Source organism: Hemibagrus wyckioides, linkage group LG07 (assembly GCF_019097595.1).
Source record: "Hemibagrus wyckioides isolate EC202008001 linkage group LG07, SWU_Hwy_1.0, whole genome shotgun sequence".
NCBI lineage: Eukaryota > Metazoa > Chordata > Actinopteri > Siluriformes > Bagridae > Hemibagrus > Hemibagrus wyckioides.
The window spans coordinates 22,856,750-22,879,583 of record NC_080716.1 but is presented as its reverse complement, the minus strand read 5'-3'; the positions used below and the strand labels follow the sequence as shown (position 1 = coordinate 22,879,583).

Genomic DNA, 22,834 nt, shown 5'->3' with positions numbered 1-22,834 from the left:
TGAACAGCATTCATATGTATGAGTCCCTATTGTCCAGGTGAGTGAGGGCCAGATGGAAGTTTTGGTAATGGCACTGTCCGTGGAGCGGTTTGGATATGCAAAGTGCAAGGGGTCCAGTGGGGGTGGTAGCTTCTTCGGCATGGGGATGATGGTCATTGTCTTGATGCACGTAGGAACAATAGTGCTGCTCAGGGAAATGTTGAAGGTGTCAGTGAAGACATCGGCTAGGTATTCTGCACATTCCCTGAACACTCTGCCAGGAATGTTGTCTGGTCCAGCAGACTTCTGTCGGTTATCTCAGCATAGAGTTCTCTTCACGTCAGCCATGGATAGGCAGAGCACCTGGTCGTTGGGAGGAGGGATGGTCTTCCTCACTGCTTCGTTGTACTGTACCTCAAACCGAGCATAGAAGTCGTTCAGCACATCTGAGAGGGAGGCGTCACTATCACAGGTAGGTGAAGTGGTCTTATACTTTGTGATCGCCTGTCCTCAAAGTGGCTTTGCTTCTTTGATGGTTCGGGGCAGTTTGGCACTTTCTGTTTTTAAGGCCGTCTTGTCCCCTGAACTGAAGGCGGAGTCTTCATTAATGCACTGGCCTATGTAGCTGGTCACTGATGCTGTATAATCCTCCAAGTTGATAGAGTCGCCATAGTAGCAGTAGTGTTGCTTCCATTCAAATCAATTCCATTTGATTCTCTGGGAAATATCCAAGATAGAAACTCTCTCTCTCTCTGCATGACCCAAGCTTCACTGCCCATTTACTGTATTTACTAAAATGATTTATTCCTGTAAATGTCCATTATTAAAATAGCTATACAAATAACATTTAACTGAAACAGAATTAAACATGCACTACCACTATATATTATTACATAAACTTTGATTTTTACGTCTATGCACTGTGGCACTTTGAACTGATGCCAGAGATTTCACTGTTACAGGAGTCTGCAGATGGAAACATTACACATGTGCTGTTTGTTATGAAATACTCTATCAGTGTCTGGTGTAAAGGGCAGTTTAATGAACCTGGAAGTGCATTGATCACAGCATTACAGCAGTCTGGTGTAAAACAGGATCAAGGAGAGCTCTGTTTAAGTCTCATAAACAGATGAGGAGTTCAGAGCTGGACAGACTGAAGGACTAAAGCTCTGCTGCATCACTCTAGAATCTGGTTAAACCAAAGTTTAAATCATCAACATGTACATTAAACACTATAAATTAATACAGTCAACCTGCAATGTCATTACAAAAATTAATTTAGAGATAATTACATAGAGCACCAGTGGTGTAATGTAACAAAGTAAAATTACTTTGTTATAGTACTTAAGTATTTTTTGAGAGTTTTTGTACTTTACTTGAGTTTTTATATTTCTGTCAACTTTTACTTTTACTTCACTAGTTGAAACAAATTCTATACTTTTACTCCTATACATTTTCTGTTCGGCATTTTCGTTACTTACTACAAAAAAAAAAACCTGTGTCCAAATCTGCGGTAAAGGAAGTTTGTGGTTAGTGATGACTTTAGGCCATGTCCACACGTAGCTGGGTATTTTTAAAAACAGAGATTTTTCTTTGTTTTTATTTATTCTGTCCACACGACCTACGTGTTAAAAATATCTTTGTCCACATGAAAACGCAAAACGCCCTGTTAAGTGCTTTCAGGAGCATGCCTAGTTAATCAGAAGCCAAGACAAAACTTTATTACCGGTTCCGGTAGTTTAATAACAATGGCATGTCGCGTGAAAGCGATGCCCTTGACATGCGAAAATTTCATTGTAGAATGTAGAAGTCCAACCGGGTCTCATCCAGAACTGCCATTGCTGTGTGTGTTGTGGGACTTCTGTATGCAGCAGCAGTGAGCTCCGTATTACATTCCGGCCCTCTGTTCATGAACGTAATGTGTGAGTAACAGCGCGTGTATGTGCACGCATGTAAAAAGTCCAGTAAGAAACGTTTTACGCAAGTTTATGCAAGTCTGCTATTGCACAAAATATCTTCATAAACAAGGCTGACATCAAATCAAGGAGACGGGCACACAGACAATGATGTCAATTTGTCAAAATCTCTGTTTCCCCTGTCCACACAACACCACTCAAAACGGAGTTTTGGAAAATCTTTACTTTGGAGTTTCCCAAAAGCTTCATTTTCAACGACCTCAAACTGCATTAGCATGTGGACAAAAGGTCAAAACACAGAGAAAAATCCCCGGCTACGTGTGGACATGACCTTAGTTACAAGCGCACATGTATGGAAACACTGATACTGTACACTTCATTACAATACAGTTCTAAAGGCCTCTCCTTTCTTTCATGCAAGTCTTAATTTTTGGAAGTGTAGGGGCGATTTGCCTATAGTGGATCTGAGGAGGTGCACACTGGATGTGTCGATTTCATTGCAGTTTCATTTTACTTCAGAACATTCAGATACCCAACAGAAGGTGGTCTGACATGATGTCCAGTGTGATCAACCTTGTTGTTGATGATAATAATGGGAACTATTAAAATTACACCATATTATCCTTTCTCCTATTCTAACACGTTTCATTTTTCCCCTCTCACTCTCTGACAATGCAATGCAAATTAGTGAGCTTAACTTCCTCTTAAATGCACATGAGATAAGGCACATGACATTCAACAAGGTATAGCAATGTACCTGCCAGCACTCCCTCTGGTGGTCTGGTAGGGAATTGTCCCTGACAGATATACACATATTAAACATTTGTTTATTTTCTGAAAACAGAGCCACTACAGGTGATTAGTCCAGAAGCTCCTCTTGTTGCTGTAGCTGGTGAAGATCTGGTTCTGCCCTGTTTCATTAAACCCAACACTAATGCTGTGGACATGACTGTGGAGTGGTTGAGAGTAGAGAGAGTTTTTAGTTTGATAGGGTTTTATTAGTGCATAGCTATAAGGATCATGAAGACAAAAATGAAGATCAGGCTCAATCCTACAAAGGAAGAACATCACTGTTTAAAGAGGAGCTACAGAAAGGCAATGCTTCACTCAAACTCTCAGCTCTCCAAGTCTCTGATGCAGGAGAATATAAGTGTCTCATTGAGGACAAATCCTGGTATGATGACATCACTGTTCATGTTATTGTTGAGGGTAAGATTTTTGACCATGTCATGGACAATCTTTACACTGGCAATGAACAGAAAATAATAAACTATTGGGGTTAACAGTTATTTGATTTCAGTATATTTAAAAGAATACTTTTTATTTACTTTTTATTGCCCACAGTTCTAGGAAGCCGCCCAGTGATCAGGATGGAGAGTTATGATAACTCAGGAGGGATTAATCTAGTGTGTGAGTCCAGAGGCTGGAACCCTGAACCTGAGGTTCTGTGGCTGGACAGAGAAGGAGCTACTCTGCCTGCTGAAGATACACAGATACACAGAGACACTGAGGGCTTCAGTGTGAAAAGACGCATCACTGTTTATGACTCCAACAGGTTTTACTGCAGACTTCAACAAAAACATCACATGATGGAGGCAGATATTACCATTAATAGTAAGTGTCTGTGATTTAAAACATATAGACCGTAACATTCTACTCAATATTCCACACAATATTAATGTTCTTTATGTTCAGTTCACTTTTTGTAAGAGCTCGTTTATCAGTTACTAAATAATTCTTACACAATTTCTTAAAAATATCTCTAACTTTTTAGGTGAAGTCTTTGGTGTTTGTAAGAGGCCTGTCTGCATTGCAGTTTCAGCATGTCTTGTTGCTGGATTGCTAGTAACATGTGTTTTTGGACTGATACTAACTGCTTTTGGTTACAAGAAAGGTAATATCAATCATTTTCCTCAGTAACATGTTTAACTTTAATTATACTGCAGTTTTACCTTTTTTATTTTTTGTCCACACAGATTCCCAACTGTGTTCCTGGAGAAATCCAGGACATAATCATTTTACTGCTTTAATGCTCTCACTTTAATTCAGGAAGGACTGTAATTTTTCAGGGTTTTCCTGTCCTACAAGTAGTAAGACCCCAAGAATAAAGAACCTGTGTTTTATTCAGTAGTCCAGAGTTGCCCATGCTGTCTGTAAAGAGTGATTTAAATCAGTATGGACTCAAACTCTCACCTCAATCTTTTCATCTATTCACTTCTATTCCCACAAGCTCTTTCTACAAAAGTGAAAGGATACTTCATTAATAAAAAATAACTGGGAGAGTATAGAGCCTCACCCTGTACATCAGAATGTTGTTATATGAGGCAGAATAATTATTTAACATAATCAAGCTCACACTACCACATCTGAAAGATAATGTACTAATGTACTAGAGCCCTTGTTCAGCAGCAGGCATGGGCTGGAAGAACTATGAGTAGAGAGCATGTTGTTTTGTCTGTCAGCATGCTATACTGCTGCTAATCCTCCACACTGCATGGCTGATGTTTTAGTAATGTTATAGTAAGGTGCTAGCAGACAATAGTGAAACAGATTGTTGTCAGCCAATCTGATTGTTACCATGGCAACATGCCCAGCTCCAGCTAGCTGTGGCAGAGCAAGAATCAACAAAATATTCAATATTACTAACTACCAATGAGTGCTGGTTAATTGTTCAGTATGTACTTATGAACTAATTATTGGTTTTATTACTGTTGACTATTAACATTAACATAACCCTGCTTAGTCCCTGCATACTCATGTGCTATCTAAGAAACTGTGATTTAAATGACTACATCCGTTTACTGTTAGTGTGCATATATTATTTACTTGGTTACAACAATTGTGTTAAAAAAGTGTTGGTTATACAAACACGTCAGTCATAGTACATTATATTACTTACTGACAAATTAATTTATTTTAGTTAGTTAGTTTGTTTATATGTTTTGTAAACAAATGTATATATTTTTTCCTCAGAACTTCAAAAATACAAGCAAAATGCAGGTAACAATGAACTTTTTTTTTTTATAAATCATACTGATTAAATAACTAAAATAAATATCACTGAAAATAAAATATCAATATCAATAAATATCAATAATAAATATCAATATCAAAAAAACAATATCACTGATCAAACGTAATCACAAATGAAGCTGTAAGGTTATTAGATTGTTTGAGCTTCTTGGACTTAGAGACACAATTTAATAAGAAGATGCAGATCAGGACAGAGGGCAGAATTTCAGCTCCTTCTCATGTTTATTTTAATGAATGCTAGCAAATTCAGTAAACAGGAAGTAAACAGGAAATAGATTTATTGAGTGAATTCAAAGTCATTTTTATAACCTGAATTTCTTAACCTAAATTTTCATTATTTGAATTTCAGATTGAAAATGTAACATTTTTCTACTTATCATTCAAATTAGAGGTACAGATTCTGTTGACTCTGATTTCACTCCATAGAGGGTTCGGTAAGAAGACTAGAGAATCAAAATCATCAGTCCCTGGACATTAAATGACATTTGCTATATGACCATAACTGACCTGTAACATCATGTTCCACTTTGTGAAGTGAAATTAATCATTTAACAATTATATAACATCAGAGGAATCATAAAGGTAACTGTGAGGATGTTAGACTGTTTCAGCCTCTTTGACTTAGAGACACAATTTAACATTGTGAAGGTTCACAAAAAGCTGCAGATCTGATCAGAGGGTAGAAATTCCAGCTCCTTCTAAGTTAATTTAAAAGAATCCTAACAAATTCCGTTCAGCTCAGGTCATATAAATCATAGAAGGCTTTTAGACTGAAATCAGAGTGAGCAGTAGCTGATCCTGAATACATGTTAGACAATTGAAAGTGTTACAGAATTAGAAAATATTAAATATTAACTATTTTATTGCTTTGTTCACAAGACCTTCTAAAGAAGAGGTTATTTGCAGGTAAGAACAATTTCAACATTTTCTTCAGTCTAGTGAAATGAAAGTCTGTGCTGTGTTTGTGTTTTTTGTGTGAATGTTGATCTTGTTTGTGTGCGCTCTCTTTAAAGCAGCACTGTCAACCTCACAAACAACATCAGGATGCTGTTATTCATCATGATTATTTATAACATAACATTAATTACTCAGTCTCTCTCATGCACTTATAAACAGTTTCTCTGAATGAATAATTGGTGCTGTAGTATAAAATGTTTCTGTGTGTTTCTCTCAGTGGATGTGACTCTGGATCCTGATACAGCTCATCCTGAACTCACTGTGTCTGATGATGGAAAACAAGTGACACATGGAGACACATGACAGGATCTCCCTGATACACCACAGAGATTTAATGATCTCTGTGTTCTGGGAAAGCAGAGTTAGGAAAGGAGATTTTATTATGAGGTGCAGGTCAGAGGGAAATCTGCATGGACATTAGGAGTTGTGAGAGAGAACATTAACAGGAAGGAGTGGATTCCACTGAGTCCTCAGACTGGATTCTGGACTGTGGGGGGTCTTATGAGGAGGGTCTGGTCTCCTTTTATTTTATCTCCTTTTATTTATCCTTTTATAAGTCCAGCTCTCATATCTACTCTTTCACTGCTCAGTCTTTCACTGAGAAACTTTATCCATACTTCAATCCTTGGTATAGTGAAAATGGTAATTCAGCACCACTGATCATCTCTGCTGTTACTGAATAAATATCTGATTTATATTTTTTAACATTTTGAACTTTTGTAAATAATGGATTTATTCATCTCTAGACATTTAGGAATTTTATAAAGACGCATGAATGTTACTGGATTATTTAGAGCTTATGTGCTGTTAATATGATTCCTGTCATTAAAGCTGCCATCTGTGCTACTTTCTAGCTCTCACTTGAGTTGAATTTAGAGTGTTAACTAACATTTTCTCCACCACTAAAAATCACCACTTATTGTAGTTGAGAATCTGACACCTTGCCAGGTGTATATCTGTTAATGAGGTGAGTTTTCAGGTTAGGATGCTATTTAATGCTGTTTTATGCCGTTTATTTTCTCCACATGATGTCAGTTTTAGACCTGCATTTCTCCACAGACCTGCAGTTTTAATCTCATCTGAAGATATGGAGGATTCACTAACATGGCAGTAGTTAGTAATTGTGACTAATGTGGCATTTACAGATTTGTTCTATTTCTGGATGTCTTGTTTGAAGAAAATACAGGGTTTATAATAGTAATAATAATAATAATACTAATAATAATATTATTATTATTATTATTATTATTATTATTTTTATTAGCAGTAGTAGTAGTCTAATTAAAAGTTCCATGTCTTTCTTTTTGTTGTATAATTTGTAAATATTCAATTCAATTCAATTCAATTTTATTTGTATGGCGCTTTTAACAAAGAGCATTGTCTCAAAGCAGCTTTACATGAGAAACTACATAAGAAAACAACAAACATAAAAAAAAAAAAACTTAAAAGCAAGCAAGCAAGAAAGTAACTGAAGAAATTAAGGAAAAATGTTAAATCACTATATTGGAATAATATAAAATGTATAAATTTTCTGGTATTGTGCAATAAAGATTATATATTTCATTCAATTGCTTATTGCTTAAAGATTATATATTTTATTCAATTGATTATTGATTGATTGATGATTAAAATAATTATACCACAACACTAGATTAGAATTCTCAAATCATGATGTGTTAATTTTTTACAACAGTACAGATCTGAATATTATTATTTATTAATGTGTTTATATAATATTAACTGTAAAGTGGTAGGCTTATATTAATGCTCACGCTTTAATATGTTATTGTTGCTATAGTACCAGTTCATTCAGATGTTCCACATGATCTGAGAATAATAATAAAAAACAGATTAAAGAGCTGTCATTATATAATCACTGATATTTGTGTTAGAAGAATGTGACCACCATTATGACTGAGCCCTGTTATGTACATTATGTGGGGATTAACCCCTAGTGAATCGACAATGGACACAATCGCTGTTCTCAGAGGGTCAAAATGAATGTTAGTAATTAATGTTTTGTCTAAAAAAGATTTGAGATGAAATAAACAAATTCACAGAGGAATTCAGAACGTGGCCCTGATGGTCTGTAAATAAATAGCCAAACTGACTTGGTAGACTTATATTTTGTGGCTAATTCAGAGAAAAATATACTAATACTAAAAATATACTAATAACCTACAGACACGAATACAGTAGCATGTAACACAGAATAACTAAATACAGTCGTTTATTTAGTTTGTGTTTCTGCAACAGGTAGCACTGTTGTGTAATCTTGTAAAAAAAGATCTTTATACTCTCAAATCTGTATATCTCAGAACTGATGCTGAGTCCAGAAGAAATAAAAACAGCATGAAGGTTATATTACATGTTTGAGTGTGTACACTCGTCGTAGGAGCTGTAAATGCTGTTGACGGAGGTGCACTCGTGATTTCACTTTTTGGTCTATTTTGATAGCTGCTTAATACATACATAAAATCCAAAATAAAAATACATTTTAATTTCATTTTTGAACTTTACTACACTCTGGTTTAATAAATACAGCTGGAACAGCCTAAGGTTTGGATTCATACACAGTCTTATTATTTAAGTCTAGGCTGAAAACACGTGTTTAGTCAAACTTTTTCCAGTTTTTTGTAGGTAAAGGGGGAAATCTTGGGTGTTCATGGGTATAGAGTGTTTTGGTGAACTGAGATGTTTAAATGTTCAGATCTCACACATTCATTCTTAGGTTTGTTTTCTGCTTAATGTCCCAGGAAGCCCTCAAGTCTGTTACTTTTTGTGTCTCCCTTTTAATTACACTTTGGTGGCTGAGCAAGTGAACAGGTCTTCTCACAATGAGATCCAAATCAGAAAGTTTGCCTTGGCTACATAAAAAAGTGCAAACAGTGCAAACAGAAAATGCCAAAACAACAGAGGACAGTACAGGACACATAGCACCAAAAAGAAAAAGTGCAACAAAATAGAATGTGCAAACTCGAGAAACTGTAAAACCAGTGGCATCTTATATGTTTGTAAACATATATAAAGCAGCAGTAGGTGATAGTTTGTTGTGTGCAAAAATAGCAGTAGCAGCAACTGAATAAGTGTGTTACAAAATGTAAACTTTTATAGTGTGGGTAGGGTTGTAGATGTATGTGTTGAATCTTACACAGTTGACACAAGTCAGTTGACACAATTGAGTGTGTGTTTGTGTGTGTGTGTGTGAGAGAGAGAGAGAGAGAGAGAGAGAGAGGAAGAGAGAGAGTTTTTGAAAAGCCTGATGGCTTGAAGAAAGAAACGGTTACACAGTGTGGGGGTGAGGTTCCGGATGGCAGATGGCAGGAGGGTGAAGAGTGTGGGTGAGGGGTGTGTGGGGTTGTCCATAATGCTGTTGGCTTTGCAGATGCAGCATGTGGAGTAAACATCCGTAATAGAGGGGAGAGAGACTCCAATGATCTCAGCTGTCCTCACTATCCACTGCAGGGTCCTGTGATCAGAGATGATACAATTCCCAAACCAGGCTGTAATGCATATGCTCTCGATGGTCCCTCTGTATAGAGACTCTGGTGGGCTTTCTTGGTGATGAAGCTGGTGTTGAGTGACCAGGTGAAGTTCTGCACCAGATGAACACCATGGAATTTGGTGCTCTTGACAAAGATAAAGGAGAGTTTTGTTTAAGTTTTGTTGATGTTCAGAGACAGGTTGTTGGCTTTACACCAGGCTGTTGCACCTCTTCTCTGTATGCTGACTTGTCATTCTTGCTGATGAGATCCACACCACGGTCGGGTCATCTGCGAACTTGATGTGGTTCGTGCTATGCATTGCCGCACAGCCATGAGTCAGCAGAGTGAACAGCAGTGGGCTGAGCACACAACCCTGAGGGGCCCCAGTGCTCAGTGTGGTGGTGCTGGAGATGCGGTTCCCAATCCAGACTGACTGAGGTCTCCCAGTCAGGAAGTCCAGGACCCAGTTGCAGAGGGAGGTGTTCATGCTCAGCAGGCTGCAGCAGGCTCAGTTTCTCAATCAGGTTCTCAATCAGCTTCCCAATCCAGACTGACTGAGGTCTCCCAGTCAGGAAGTCCAGGATCCAGTTGCAGAGGGAGGTGTTCAGGCTCAGCTTCTCAATCAGGTTCTGATGGATGATTGTACTGAAAGCTGAATTGATGTCTATGAACAGCATTCGTACGTATGAATCCTTATTGCCCAGGTGGGTGAGGGCTAGATGGAGGGTTGTGGTGATCGTTCATGGAGCGGTAAGGATGATACACAAACTGCAAGGAGTCCAGTTAGGGTGGTAGCTGGGTCTTTATGTGCCTCATGACGAGCCTCTCAAAGCACTTTGTTATGATGGGTGTGACTGAGATGGGATGATAGTCATTGAGGCAGGAAACTATAGACTTTTTCGGCATCAGACGGTGGTCGTTGTCTTGAGGCACATAGGAACAACGGGCTACTCAGGGAGATGTTGAAGATATCAGTAAAGACATCTGCTAGCTGCTCTGCACATTCCCTGGGCACTCTGCCAGGAATGTTGTCTGGTCCAGCAGACTTCCATGGGTTAACTCTGCATAGAGTTCTCTTCATGTCAGCCATGGACAGGCAGAGCACCTTGTCATTGGGAGGAGGGATGGTCTTCCTCACCGCTACGTTGTTCTGTATCTTGAACCAAGTGTAGAAGTTGTTCAGGGAGGGAGGTGTCACTATCACAGGCAGGTGATGTTGTCTTGTAGTTTGTGATTGCCTGTCCTGAAAGTGGCCGAGGATTCTCTGGGCATGTGCGTGCTTTGCTTCTTTGATGGTTTGGGACAGTTTGGCCTTTTCTGTTTTTAAGGCTGTCTTGTCCCCTGCTCTGAAGGCGGAGTCTCTAGCCTTCAGCAGCACACGCACTTTTGTGATCATCCACGGCTTCTGGTTGGGGCATGTGGTGCATGGTCTTGGAGTCAGTCACGTCATTAATGCACTGGCCTATGTAGCTGGTCTCTGATGCTGTATAATCCTCCAAGTGATAGAGTCGCCATAGTAGCAATAGTGTTGATTCCATTTAAATCAATTCCATTAAATTCTCTGGGAAATATTTAAGATAGAAACTATCGTTCTCTCTCTCTCTCTCTCTCTCTCTCTCTCCCTGACTCTCTCTCTCTCTCCATATCCCAGGCTTCACTGTCCATTAACACTCATTTACACTGTTTCTTGTTATTTATTCATTATTATTTTTTTTTTACTAAAATGATTTATTCCTGTGAATGCCCGTTATTAAAATTGCTGTACAAATAACATTTAACTGAAACAGAACTAAACATGCACTACCACTATATATTATTACATAAACTTTGATTTTTACGTCTATGCACTGTGGCACTTTGAACTGATGCCAGAGATTTCACTGTTACAGGAGTCTGCAGATGGAAACATTACACATGTGCTGTTTGTTATGAAATACTCTGTCAGTGTCTGGTGTAAAGGGCAGTTTAATGAATCTGGAAGTGCATTGATCACAGCATTACAGCAGTCTGGTGTAAAACAGGATTAAGGAGAGCTCTGTTTAAGCCTCATAAACAGATGAGGAGTTCAGAGAGCTGGACAGACTGAAGGACTAAAGCTCTGCTGCATCACTCTAGAATCTGGTTAAACCAAAGTTTAAATCATCAACATGTACATTAAACACTATAAATTAATACAGTCAACCTGCAATGTCATTACAAAAATTAATTTAGAAATAATTATATAGAGTACTATACAAATCATTCAGGGTGGAGTATCCCTTTAATAACCGAGTGTATGGTTTAGGTTAATTCTCACTTCTTCTCGTTATAACGGTTATACTCTATGTAAATAAGTTTCCTCAGAGTCCCCCACTCCAGACCGGAAAACAGGCGCATGGGCTGGTGCATGGAAACGACAATATGATGCAGAGCTGTGAGACAAAGGGTCTCTTTTAGCGTATTTTAGCGTATTTTACTATTTTAGCGCTTTATTGAGACAACTAATTATTAAGTATTAAGTACACCTAGTGTAATTCGTATAGTGCTATTTATCTTGTGAAACAGACTGGAGCGATAAAGATAAACTCTTTCAGGGATGTTTTTGTGTGTGACTCTCCTGACTGTCCTATACAACTTTATGGAATCTCAATCAGGTAACACACCGACTGTGTGTGTGTGTGTGTGTGTATTATTATATTGAATGGTAAGATTGCAAATTGTTTACTGTTGTTAAACCTTTTTCTGAAAGCATTGTTCTATCCAGCCGCATGTAGATTTTAAGGGGCGCGGCGTTTAGACTCTTGGCGGTAATAGCGCCGAAACGAGCGTCTTACAATAAAATTACTAGGCAGATTACAATAAACTGATATGAGTGGGTCACCCACTCAATTTTACATTTTCCAATTATAATGACTTAAAAAGTGCCTTCTGGCCTAATTGAAGAACAACTACTCTAAAAGTCTGCAGTAAAATGAATTCATTTCTATTATGAGTATAGAGTAGGTCACTGTGAACTGATGGGAGTGGAAATGAAATTTTAAATGTCCAATCTGCACTTTTTAAAACTATTCATGGTTTGATGTTTTTAGTAAATGTAGTTTTATTTGGTTTGTTTAATACAGTTTTCTAAAAAGTGTTTAGTAAGTTAATATATATTTGAATTATTACTTGATAGATTTTACTTTCTTTATGTAAAAGTGTACTGCTTTGTGTACTTGCTGCAGCGCCTGCACTGCGCTATTGCCGTTAAGTTTCTAAAAGCCGCGCTACTGAAATCTTCGTGTGGTTTGATTAAACCTTACTTTGGTTTGAACATTTTATTATTTTCTATTTGTGGGAAAATTAAAAAAAAATCCATTGGAAAAATGTTTTTTTATACCTGCAATTTCATGACATAATTTCTCTGTACTTATCTAGCTTTCTGTCTTTTTACCTATCCATCTATTAATCCATCCGTATTTCGGTCAAATCTATTCTTCTTTGGTCCACAAGCATTTATGATTAAATGATTGTTTTATTAAAATAAATTATACATGGCATAATTACAGTCCAAATGAATGCACAATGTAACTGATTAAAATATCACATCAAAGAGTATACACATCATTTTTTGCAGGCAAGTAAATATCTATTGTTGCAAGTAAAACATAAAATCAGCTCTTCTCTCCACAACTATAATGATGTGGAAAGAAGGTGGAAACTAAGTAAAAATACTGGAAGTATAGTTGCCTATAGTGGATAGTTTTGGATTGCCTATAGAGGAGGTGCACACTGGATGTGTCGATTTCATTGCAGTTTCATGTTGCTTCAGAACATTCAGATACCCAACAGAAGGTGGTGTGGTCAGGCCTAGCAGACTCAGCTTCTCAATCAGGTGCTGAGGGATGATTGTGTTGAATGCTGAACTGAAGTCTATGAACAGCATTCGTATGTATGAGTCTGTATTGTCCAGGTGGGTGAGGGCCAGATGGAAGGTTGTGGTGATGGCATCGTCCGTGGAGCAGTTAGGACAATACGCAAACTGCAAGGGGTCCAGTAAAGGTGGTATCTGGGTCAAGATGTGCCTCATGACAAGCCTCTCAAAGCACTTCATCACGATGGGTGTGAGTGTGATGGGATGATAGTCACTGAGGCAGGAAACCGTAGACTTTTTCGGCACAGGGCAATGGTCGTTGTCTTGAGGTACATAGGAACAACGGGGCTGCTCAGGGAGATGTTGAAGATATCTGTAAAGACATCCGCTAGCTGTTCTGCACATTCCCTGGGCACTCTGCCAGGAATGTTGTCTGGTCCAGCAGACTTTCGTGGGTTAACTCTGCATAGAGTTCTCTTCACATCAACCATGGACAGGCAGAGCACCTTGTCATTGGGAGGAGGGATGGTCTTCCTCACCGCTACGTTGTTCTGTATCTTGAACCAAGTGTAGAAGTTGTTCAGGGAGGGAGGTGTCACTATCACAGGCAGGTGATGTTGTCTTGTAGTTTGTGATTGCCTGTCCTGAAAGTGGCCGAGGATTCTCTGGGCATGTGCGTGCTTTGCTTCTTTGATGGTTTGGGACAGTTTGGCCCCTGCTCTGAAGGCGGAGTCTCTAGCCTTCAGCAGCACGCACTTTTGTGATCATCCACGGCTTCTGGTTGGGGTGTGTGGTGGTCTTGGAGTCAGTCACGTCATTAATGCACTGGCCTATGTAGCTGGTCTCTGATGCTGTATAATCCTCCAAGTGATAGAGTCGCCATAGTAGCAATAGTGTTGATTCCATTCAAATCAATTCCATTCAACTCTCTGGGAAATATCTAAGATAGAAACTATCTCTCTCTCTCTCTCTCTCTCTCTCTCTCTTCATGTCCCAAGATTCACTGCCCATTTATTTACTAAAATGATTTATTCCTGTAAATGTCCATTGTTAAAATAGCTTTACAAATAACATTTAATTGAAACGGAATTAAACATGCAATTCCACTATATATTATTACATAAACTTTGATTTTTACGTCTATGCACTGTGGCACTTTGAACTGATGCCAGAGATTTCACTGTTACAGGAGTCTGCAGATGGAAACATTACACATGTACACAGGGTGGAGTATCCCTTTAATAACCGAGTGTATGGTTTAATAGTCTCACACGTGGTCTTTGTAACGGTTTATGTAAATAAGTTCAAAGTCCCCCACTCCAGAGCGGAAAACAGGCGTATGGCACAAAGGGGTGTGCACGGAAACGACAATATGATGCAGAGCTGTGAGACAAAGGGTCTCTTTTAGCGTATTTTAGCGATTTATTGAGATTAAGTATTTTGAGTTTTGAGATCAGATGAATTGTGCACCTAGTGTAATTCGTATAGTGCTATTTATCTTGTGAAACAGACTGGAGCGATAAAGATAAACTCTTTCAGGGATGTTTTTGTGTGTGACTCTCCTGACTGTCCTATACAACTTTATGGAATCTCAATCAGGTAACACACCGACTGTGTGTGTGTGTGTGTGTGTATTATTATATTGAATGGTAAGATTGCAAATTGTTTACTGTTGTTAAACCTTTTTCTGAAAGCATTGTTCTATCCAGCCGCATGTAGATTTTAAGGGGCGCGGCGTTTAGACTCTTGGCGGTAATAGCGCCGAAACGAGCGTCTTACAATAAAATTACTAGGCAGATTACAATAAACTGATATGAGTGGGTCACCCACTCAATTTTACATTTTCCAATTATAATGACTTAAAAAGTGCCTTCTGGCCTAATTGAAGAACAACTACTCTAAAAGTCTGCAGTAAAATGAATTCATTTCTATTATGAGTATAGAGTAGGTCACTGTGAACTGATGGGAGTGGAAATGAAATTTTAAATGTCCAATCTGCACTTTTTAAAACTATTCATGGTTTAATGTTTTTACTAAATGTAGTTTTATTTGGTTTGTTTAATACAGTCTTCTAAAAAGTGTTAAGTAAGTTAATATATATTTGAATTATTACTTGATAGATTTTACTTTCTTTATGTAAGTGTACTGCTTTGTGTACTTGCTGCAGCGCCTGCACTGCGCTATTACCGTTATGTTTCTAAAAGCCGCACTACTGAAATCTTTGTGTGGTTTGATTAAATCTTACTTTGGTTTGAACATTTTATTATTTCCTATTTTTTGGAAAATTAAAAAAAAAATCCATTGAAAAATGTTTTGTTATACCTGCATTTTCATGATTTTCAATTTCTCTGTACTTATCTAGCTTTCTGTCTTTTTACCTATCCATCTATTAATCTATCCATATATCAGTCAAATCTATTCTTCTTTGGTCCACAAGCATTTATGATTAAATGATTGTTTCATTAAAATAAATTATACATGGCATAATTACAGTCCAAATGAATGCACAATGTAACTGATTAAAATATCACATCAAAGAGTATACACATCATTTTTTGCAGGCAAGTAAATATCTATTGTTGCAAGTAAAACATAAAATCAGCTCTTCTCTGCACATCTATAAATAATGTGGAAAGAAGGTGGAAACTAAGTAAAAATACTGGAAGTATTTGGGTAAAATAAATAATACCAAATTTGGGTAAAGATACCCAACAGAAGGTGTGTGACATGATGTCCAGTGTGAACAACCTTGTTGTTGATGATAATAATGGGAACTATTAAAATAGGCAGCTTACACCATTTTATCCTTTCTCTTATTCTAACACGTTTCATTTTTTCCTCTCTCGCTCTTTGACAAAGTGATGGAAATTAGTGCGCTTAACTTTCTCTTAAATGCACTTGAGATAAACCACATGACCAACATTCAACAAGGTATAGCAATATACCTGCCAGCACCCCCTCTGCAGGTCTGGCAGGGAATTGTCCCTGACAGATAGACACACATTAAGTATTTGTTTATTTTCTGAAAACAGAGCCACTACACGTGGTTGGTCCAGAAGCTCCTCTTGTTGCAGCAGCTGGTGAAGATCTGGTTCTGCCCTGTTTCATTAAACCCAACACCAGTGCTGTGGACATGACAGTGGAGTGGTTGAGACTAGAGGAAGAGGCTTCATCAGTGCATCTCTATAGGGACCATGAAGATAAAAATGAAGATCAGGCTCAGTCCTACAGAGGAAGAACATCACTGTTTAAAGAGGAGCTACAGAAAGGCAACGCTTCACTCAAACTCTCAGCTCTCCAAGTCTCTGATGAAGGAGAATATAAGTGTCTCATTGAGAACAAATCCTGGTATGATGACATCACTGTTCATGTTATTGTTGAGGGTAAGATTTTTGACCATGCCATGGACAATCTTCACACTGCCAATGAGCAGAAAATAATAAACTATTGGGGTTAACAGTTATTTGATTTCAGTATATTTAAAAGAATACTTTTTATTTACTTTTTATTGCCCACAGTTCTAGGAAGCCGCCCAGTGATCAGGATGGAGAGTTATGATAACTCAGGAGGGATTAATCTAGTGTGTGAGTCCAGAGGCTGGAAACCTGAACCTGAGGTTCTGTGGCTGGACAGAGAAGGAGTCACTCTGCCTGCTGAAGATACACAGATACACAGAGACACTGAGGGCTTCAGTGTGAAAAGATGCATCACTGTTTATGACTCCAACAGGTTTTACTGCAGACTTCAACAAAAACATCACATGGTGGAGGCAGATATTACCATTAATAGTAAGTGTCTGTGATTTGAAACACAGAATTAGACTGTAACAATCTACTCAATATTCCACCCAATATGTATGCATCAGTATTTATGCTTTATTTTTCATTTTTATCTGTTAGTGATTTGGCTGATGTTCTTTTTGTAAGAGTTTGTTTAGTAGTTATTAAATTATTCTTACACAATTTCTTAAAAATATTTCTAACTTTGATTTTAGGTGAAGTCTTTGGTGTTTGTAAGAGGCCTGTCTGCATTGCAGTTTCAGCATGTCTTGCTGGATTGCTAGTAACATGTCTTTTTGGACTGATACTAACTGCTTTTGGTTACAAGAAAGGTAATATCTAAATCATTTTCCTCAGTAACATGTTTAACTTTAATTATACTGCAGTTTACCTTTTTTATCTTTTGTCCACACAGATTCCCAACTGTGTTCCTGGAGAAATCCAGGAAATAATGTTTTTCCTGCTTTAATGCTCTCACTTTAATTCAGGAAGGTCTATAAATGAGCTGGTTATCTGGATTAGGTGTGTTGAAACACAGAAAAATAGTACTATGTGCAGTACAGGGTTTTCCTGTGTTTTAGTCAAACTCTCACCTCAATCTTTTTATCTATTCACTTCTATTCCCATAAGCCCTTTCTGCAGAAATGAAAGGATATATCATTAATACATATAGAGCCTCACCCTGTACATCAGAATGTCGTAATGTGAGGCCGAATAATCATTTAACATAATCAAGCTCACACAACCACATCTGAAAAAAAAAGCCTTTTAGTAATCTACAGTCAGAATAGGCTACAAGGATTAAATCAAACACATCAGGCTTCTCCTAAACACACCGTTTTGCCAAGAACTAATGTACTAATGTACTAGAGCCCTTGTTCAGCAGCAGCATGGGCTGGAGGAACTGTGAATAGAAAGCATGTTGTTTTGTCTGTCAGCATGCTTTACGGCTAATCCTCTAACTCTGACAGCAAGAATCAACAAAATATTCAATGTTACTAACTACCAATGAGTGCTGGTTGATTATTCAGTATTCATTATCAAATTAATCATTTGTTTTGTTTACTATTGACTATTAACATTAACATAACCCTGCTTATTCCCGGCATACTCATTTATTATCAAAGAAACTGTGATTTAAATGACTATCCATTTACTGTTAGTGTTCATATATTACTTATATTAGTCATAGTACATTATATTACTTACTGTCAAATTATTTTATTTATTTCATTTATTTTGTTTAGTAAACAAATGCGTCTGTTTTTTCCTCAGAACTTCAAAAACACAAGCAAAGTGCAGGTAAACTATTTTTTCTTTTATAAATCATACTGATTAAATAACTGAAATTTAACAGACAATATCACTGATCAAATGTAATCACAAAGGAAGCTGTAAGGTTATTAGATTGTTTGAGCTTCTTGGACTTAGAGACACAATTTAATAAAAAGATGCAGATCAGGACAGAGGGCAGAATTTCAGCTCCTTCTCATTGTTTATTTTAATGAATGCTAGCAAATACAATAAACAGGAAGTAAACAGGAAATAGGTTTATTGAGTAAAAAAAAAAAAGTCATTTTTATTACCTGAATTTCTTAACCTAAATTTTCAATATTTGAATTTCAGATTAAATTTCATTCAAAACCAAAATATTAAAATATCCTAAGATTTTTCTACTTATCAGTCAAATAATTTTTTCATACATTTTTTGAGCATTACAGGTTCAGGTTCTGTTTACTCTGATTTCACTCAACAGAGGGTTCTGTAAGAAGAGACTTCTTACATAGTGACTCATAACTGACTTGTAACATCATGTTCCAAAGATATAACATTTGAGGGAAGTTGTAAGTTAGTGGTTAAGGTCCTAGGTTCCTGATCGGAAGGCTGTAAGCTTGAATCCCAAGTCCACTATGCTGCTATCGCTGGGCCCTTGAGCAAGGCTTTTAACCCTACAATTGCTCAGTCACTCTGGATAAGGGCATCTGCCAAAATGCTGTAAATGTAGATAACATGAGAAGACAGTTACATTTTCTAACTGCAATCTGATTTGTTGTTTCTTACCTTCTCATTACATTACACTGCTGAATCTGTTTATAATTTTATTTATATAGAATTTACACAAAATACTCTCTAGAATTTACACAAAATTCTCTCTTTTAGCCTCAGAGTTTCAAATGCAGAAGCAAAGAGCAGGTAAGTATTAATGTTTTGTGCTTTAAAATCATATAATGATTATACAGTATACTTGGACAATAAATTAAACAGGCAATATCTCTCTGATCCAGTGTAATCATAAAAGTAACTGTGCGGATGTTAGACTGTTTGAGTCTCTTTGACTTAGAGACACAATTTAACTGTCACATCCGGGCGCCCCTGCCCCTTACGGGGCGCGAACCTCTGTGGTGGTACATGAGCAGGCACGCCATGGAAAACAGACCCATATGCAGTATTCAGCGAAGCGCTGCTTTATTTACATAAACACTAGACATGGGGAATACGAACTCTTAGCCATAACGTGGTTAAACTAAAACAAAACCGAAAACTAACTAAACATAGCAAACAAAACAAAACTTAACATGGTAACCACGGGACAGCTAAACATTGACCGACAAAGACATGAACACCAGGATTCATTATGGTAAATTAGGAACAGGTGACACAACAGGATAGAGAACAATAGGCAGTGTAAACACAATAGACACACATCAGCAGGCTTCTGAGGTTCGCCTGCCATCGCCCTCTCCGGGCCTGGCAGGGAACTGTCCAGCTGTTCCTGACATTAACATTGTGAAGGTTCACAAAAAGGTGCAGATCTGAGCAGAAGGTAGAAATTACAACTTCTTCTCATGTTAATTTCAGAGAATTCTAACAAATTCTGGGCAGCTCAGGTCATATATCCAGATTTATGAACAGGAAGAAAGCTTTATGAGTGAAATCAGATTCTGAATACATGTTAGACAATTCAAAGTATTAGAAACATTAGGAAATATTAAATAGTAACTATTTTATTGTTTTGTTCTTTAGAGCTTCTAATGAAGAAGTTGTTTGCAGGTAAGAACAATTTGAATGTTTTTCTTCAGTACAGTTAAATGAAAGCCTCTGTTGTGTATTATGCAATGCTCTCTCTCTCTCTCTCTCTCTCTCTCTCTCACACACACACACACACACACACACACACAAGTCAGTTAATTAGTCCAAACTAAAAGGTGTAGTAGGCGTGAAATAACTTGTTTTGAGCAGCACTGTCAACCTCACAGACAACATGCATCATGATTATTTATATGATGTAAACATACTAAAAAAATAGTAATTATTCAGCATCTCTCATACACAGTGTTTCTCTGAAGTAATAATTGGTTTTGTTGTGTGAAAATTGTGTATTTCTCTTAGTGGATGTGACTCTGGATCCTGATACAGCTCATCCTCAACTCACTGTGTCTGCTGATGGAAAAGAAGTGACACATGGAGACACACAACAGGATCTCCCTGATACACCACAGAGATTTAATTTTCTCTGTGTTCTGGGACAGCAGAGTTTCTCCTCAGGGAGATTTTATTTTGAGGTGCAGGTCAGAGGGAAAACTGCATGGACATTAGGAGTTGTAAGAGAGAACATTAACAGGAAGGACAGGATTCCACGGAGTCCTCAGACTGGATTCTGGACTGTGGGACTAAGGAATGAGAATGAGTATAAGGCTTATGCTGGTCCTGATGTCCCCCTCACACTGAGAGAGAAGGTGGAGAAGGTGGGGGTGTTTGTGGATTATGAGGAGGGTCTGGTCTCCTTTTATGATGTGAAGTCCAGCTCTCATATCTATTCTTTCACTGGTCAGTCTTTCACTGAGAAATTTTATCCATACTTTAGTCCTTGGTATAGTGAAAATGGTAATTCAGCACCACTGATCATCTCTGCTGTTACTGAATAAATATCTGATTTATATTTGTTAACATTTTGAACTGTTTTTTTCTCTAGAAATTCTACAAAAACGCATGGATGTTACTGGATTATTTAGAGTTTGTGTGCTGTTAATCTGATTCCTTTTAGAAACTATGAAAGAATGGAAGGATTTAGATGCCTCATGAAGCTGAATCAGATGCATCAGTCTGATGCAAGCTGACATCTTGGAAAGTGCTACTTTCTAGCTCTCACTTAAGTTGAATGTGTTAACTAACATTTTCCCCAGCACTAAGAATCACCACTTATTATAGGTGAGGTTCTGACACTTTGGCAGGTGTATATTTCTTAATGAGGTGAGTTTTCAGCTTAGGATACTATTTAGTGCTGTTTATTTTCTCCTGAACATGATGTTTGTTCTTAGTGAGTGTTCTTTATATTTTGTACATATTCAGTAAGGTTTGTCTTGTGATTGGATGTGGGGATGTGTAACGTCATCAGTGGCATTTCCACCACCTAACCACCGGAAACATGATTTGAACTGTGCATGTGTGGAAATGTGTCTACTTCCTGTCTGAAGTATGACGAAATGATTTACGGCAGTTTAGATTATTTATACTGTTGTTATAATACTAATTATACTATAATGAGGAAGGCGACAGGATGGCGCTGACAATGCAAGTTGCTCCTCCAAAATGCATAACTATACGGATTATCTAGTTTCTTTAAGTGCATTGGAATGCTTAAGTAAACTCTAAGTAAAATTTCACTTAAAAAACCTTAAAAGAGAAAACAAATTTTCATTTCATTTCAATGTGTGGCATAAATGGAAAGCAAAAGAAAGGTCTTCAGAAACTTTTGAACCACTCGTACCCTGCAGTATCTAACACAACAAGAGGTTCTTCAAAAGAACTTGGCAGATTGTGTACATCTCTCCCTGGAACACCATCAAATAGCCCAGCATCAAAGAAATCTAAAGCTGATCTCTCATTACATGAGCTACAAGAGAACATCATCACTGCCCTCAACAAGAGAACTGACTCCCTTGAAGAAATGATTAAAATAAATTCAAACACCATTGGAGAGTTGAAATCATCCCTCCTATTTCTCAACACAGAAATTGTGGATTTGTAAAAATCTAAAGTCAAACTAACAGCCAAAATTACAGAACAAGCAAGAGCTATATCTCAGTTGGAAAACAGAATTGTTGATGCTGATCCACCCCCATGCTTCACTCTGGGCATGCAACAGTCTGGGTGGTACGCTTCTTTGGGGCTTCTCCACACCGTAACTCTCCCGGATGTGGAAAAGACAGTGAAGGTGGACTCATCAGAGAACAATACATGTTTCACATTGTCCACAGCCCAAGATTTTCGCTGCTGGCACCATTGAAACCGACGTTTGGCATTGGCACGAGTGACCAAAGGTTTGGCTATAGCAGCCCGGCCATGTACATTGACCCTGTGGAGCTCCCGACGGACAGTTTTGGTGGAAACAGGAGAGTTGAGGTGCACATTTAATTCTGCAGTGAGTTGGGCAGCTGTGGTTTGATGTTTTTTGGATACAATCCGGGTTAGCACCCGGACATCCCTTTCAGACAGCTTCCTCTTGCGCCCACAGTTACTCCTGTTGGATGTGGTTCGTCCTTCTTGGTGGTATGCTGACATTACCCTGGATACCGTGGCTCTTGATACATCACAAAGACTTGCTGTCTCAGTCACAGATGCGCCAGCGAGATGTGCACCAACAATTTGTCCTCATTTGAACTCTGATTTGTCACCCATAATGTTGTGTGCATTGCAATATTTTAAGCAAAACTGTGCTATTACTCTGCTCATTAAACCTTCACACTCTGCTCTTACTGGTGGAATGTGCAATCAACGAAGATTGGCCACGAGGCTGGTCAAATTTAGCCATGAAACCTCCAACACTAAATTGGCCAGTGTTTCAGTTTCATT

The 22,834-nt window shown here is 37.9% G+C and overlaps 1 protein-coding gene and 1 long non-coding RNA gene across 2 annotated transcripts; both read left to right on the top strand.

Moving 5' to 3' along the window:
- The first annotated feature begins 1,409 nt into the window (after positions 1 to 1,409).
- Positions 1,410 to 7,340, top strand: LOC131355719 (uncharacterized). The gene is made up of 5 exons (XR_009204906.1): positions 1,410 to 3,104; positions 3,240 to 3,509; positions 3,670 to 4,895; positions 5,808 to 5,834; positions 6,103 to 7,340. It is a non-coding gene; the product is annotated as an uncharacterized LOC131355719 (long non-coding RNA).
- A 7,173-nt stretch (positions 7,341 to 14,513) lies between these two features.
- On the top strand, positions 14,514 to 20,929 carry LOC131355535 (butyrophilin subfamily 1 member A1-like). The gene is made up of 8 exons (XM_058393878.1): positions 14,514 to 14,801; positions 16,235 to 16,585; positions 16,721 to 16,990; positions 17,197 to 17,313; positions 18,257 to 18,283; positions 19,142 to 19,174; positions 20,006 to 20,032; positions 20,372 to 20,929. Exons 1-8 carry the CDS (start codon positions 14,744 to 14,746, stop codon positions 20,905 to 20,907), a joined length of 1,419 nt encoding a protein of 472 aa, XP_058249861.1. The 5' UTR covers positions 14,514 to 14,743; the 3' UTR covers positions 20,908 to 20,929.
- Positions 20,930 to 22,834: the final 1,905 nt, after the last annotated feature.

Excerpts from the sequence above, each read along its gene's own strand:
- LOC131355535 (XM_058393878.1), top strand. The coding sequence starts at position 14,744 with ATGTTTTTGTGTGTGACTCTCCTGACTGTCCTATACAACTTTATGGAA. Across the intron at positions 14,802-16,234 it reads CTTTATGGAATCTCAATCAG|AGCCACTACACGTGGTTGGT; the intron begins GTAACACACCGA and ends TTCTGAAAACAG. Across the intron at positions 20,033-20,371 it reads AATGAAGAAGTTGTTTGCAG|TGGATGTGACTCTGGATCCT; the intron begins GTAAGAACAATT and ends TATTTCTCTTAG.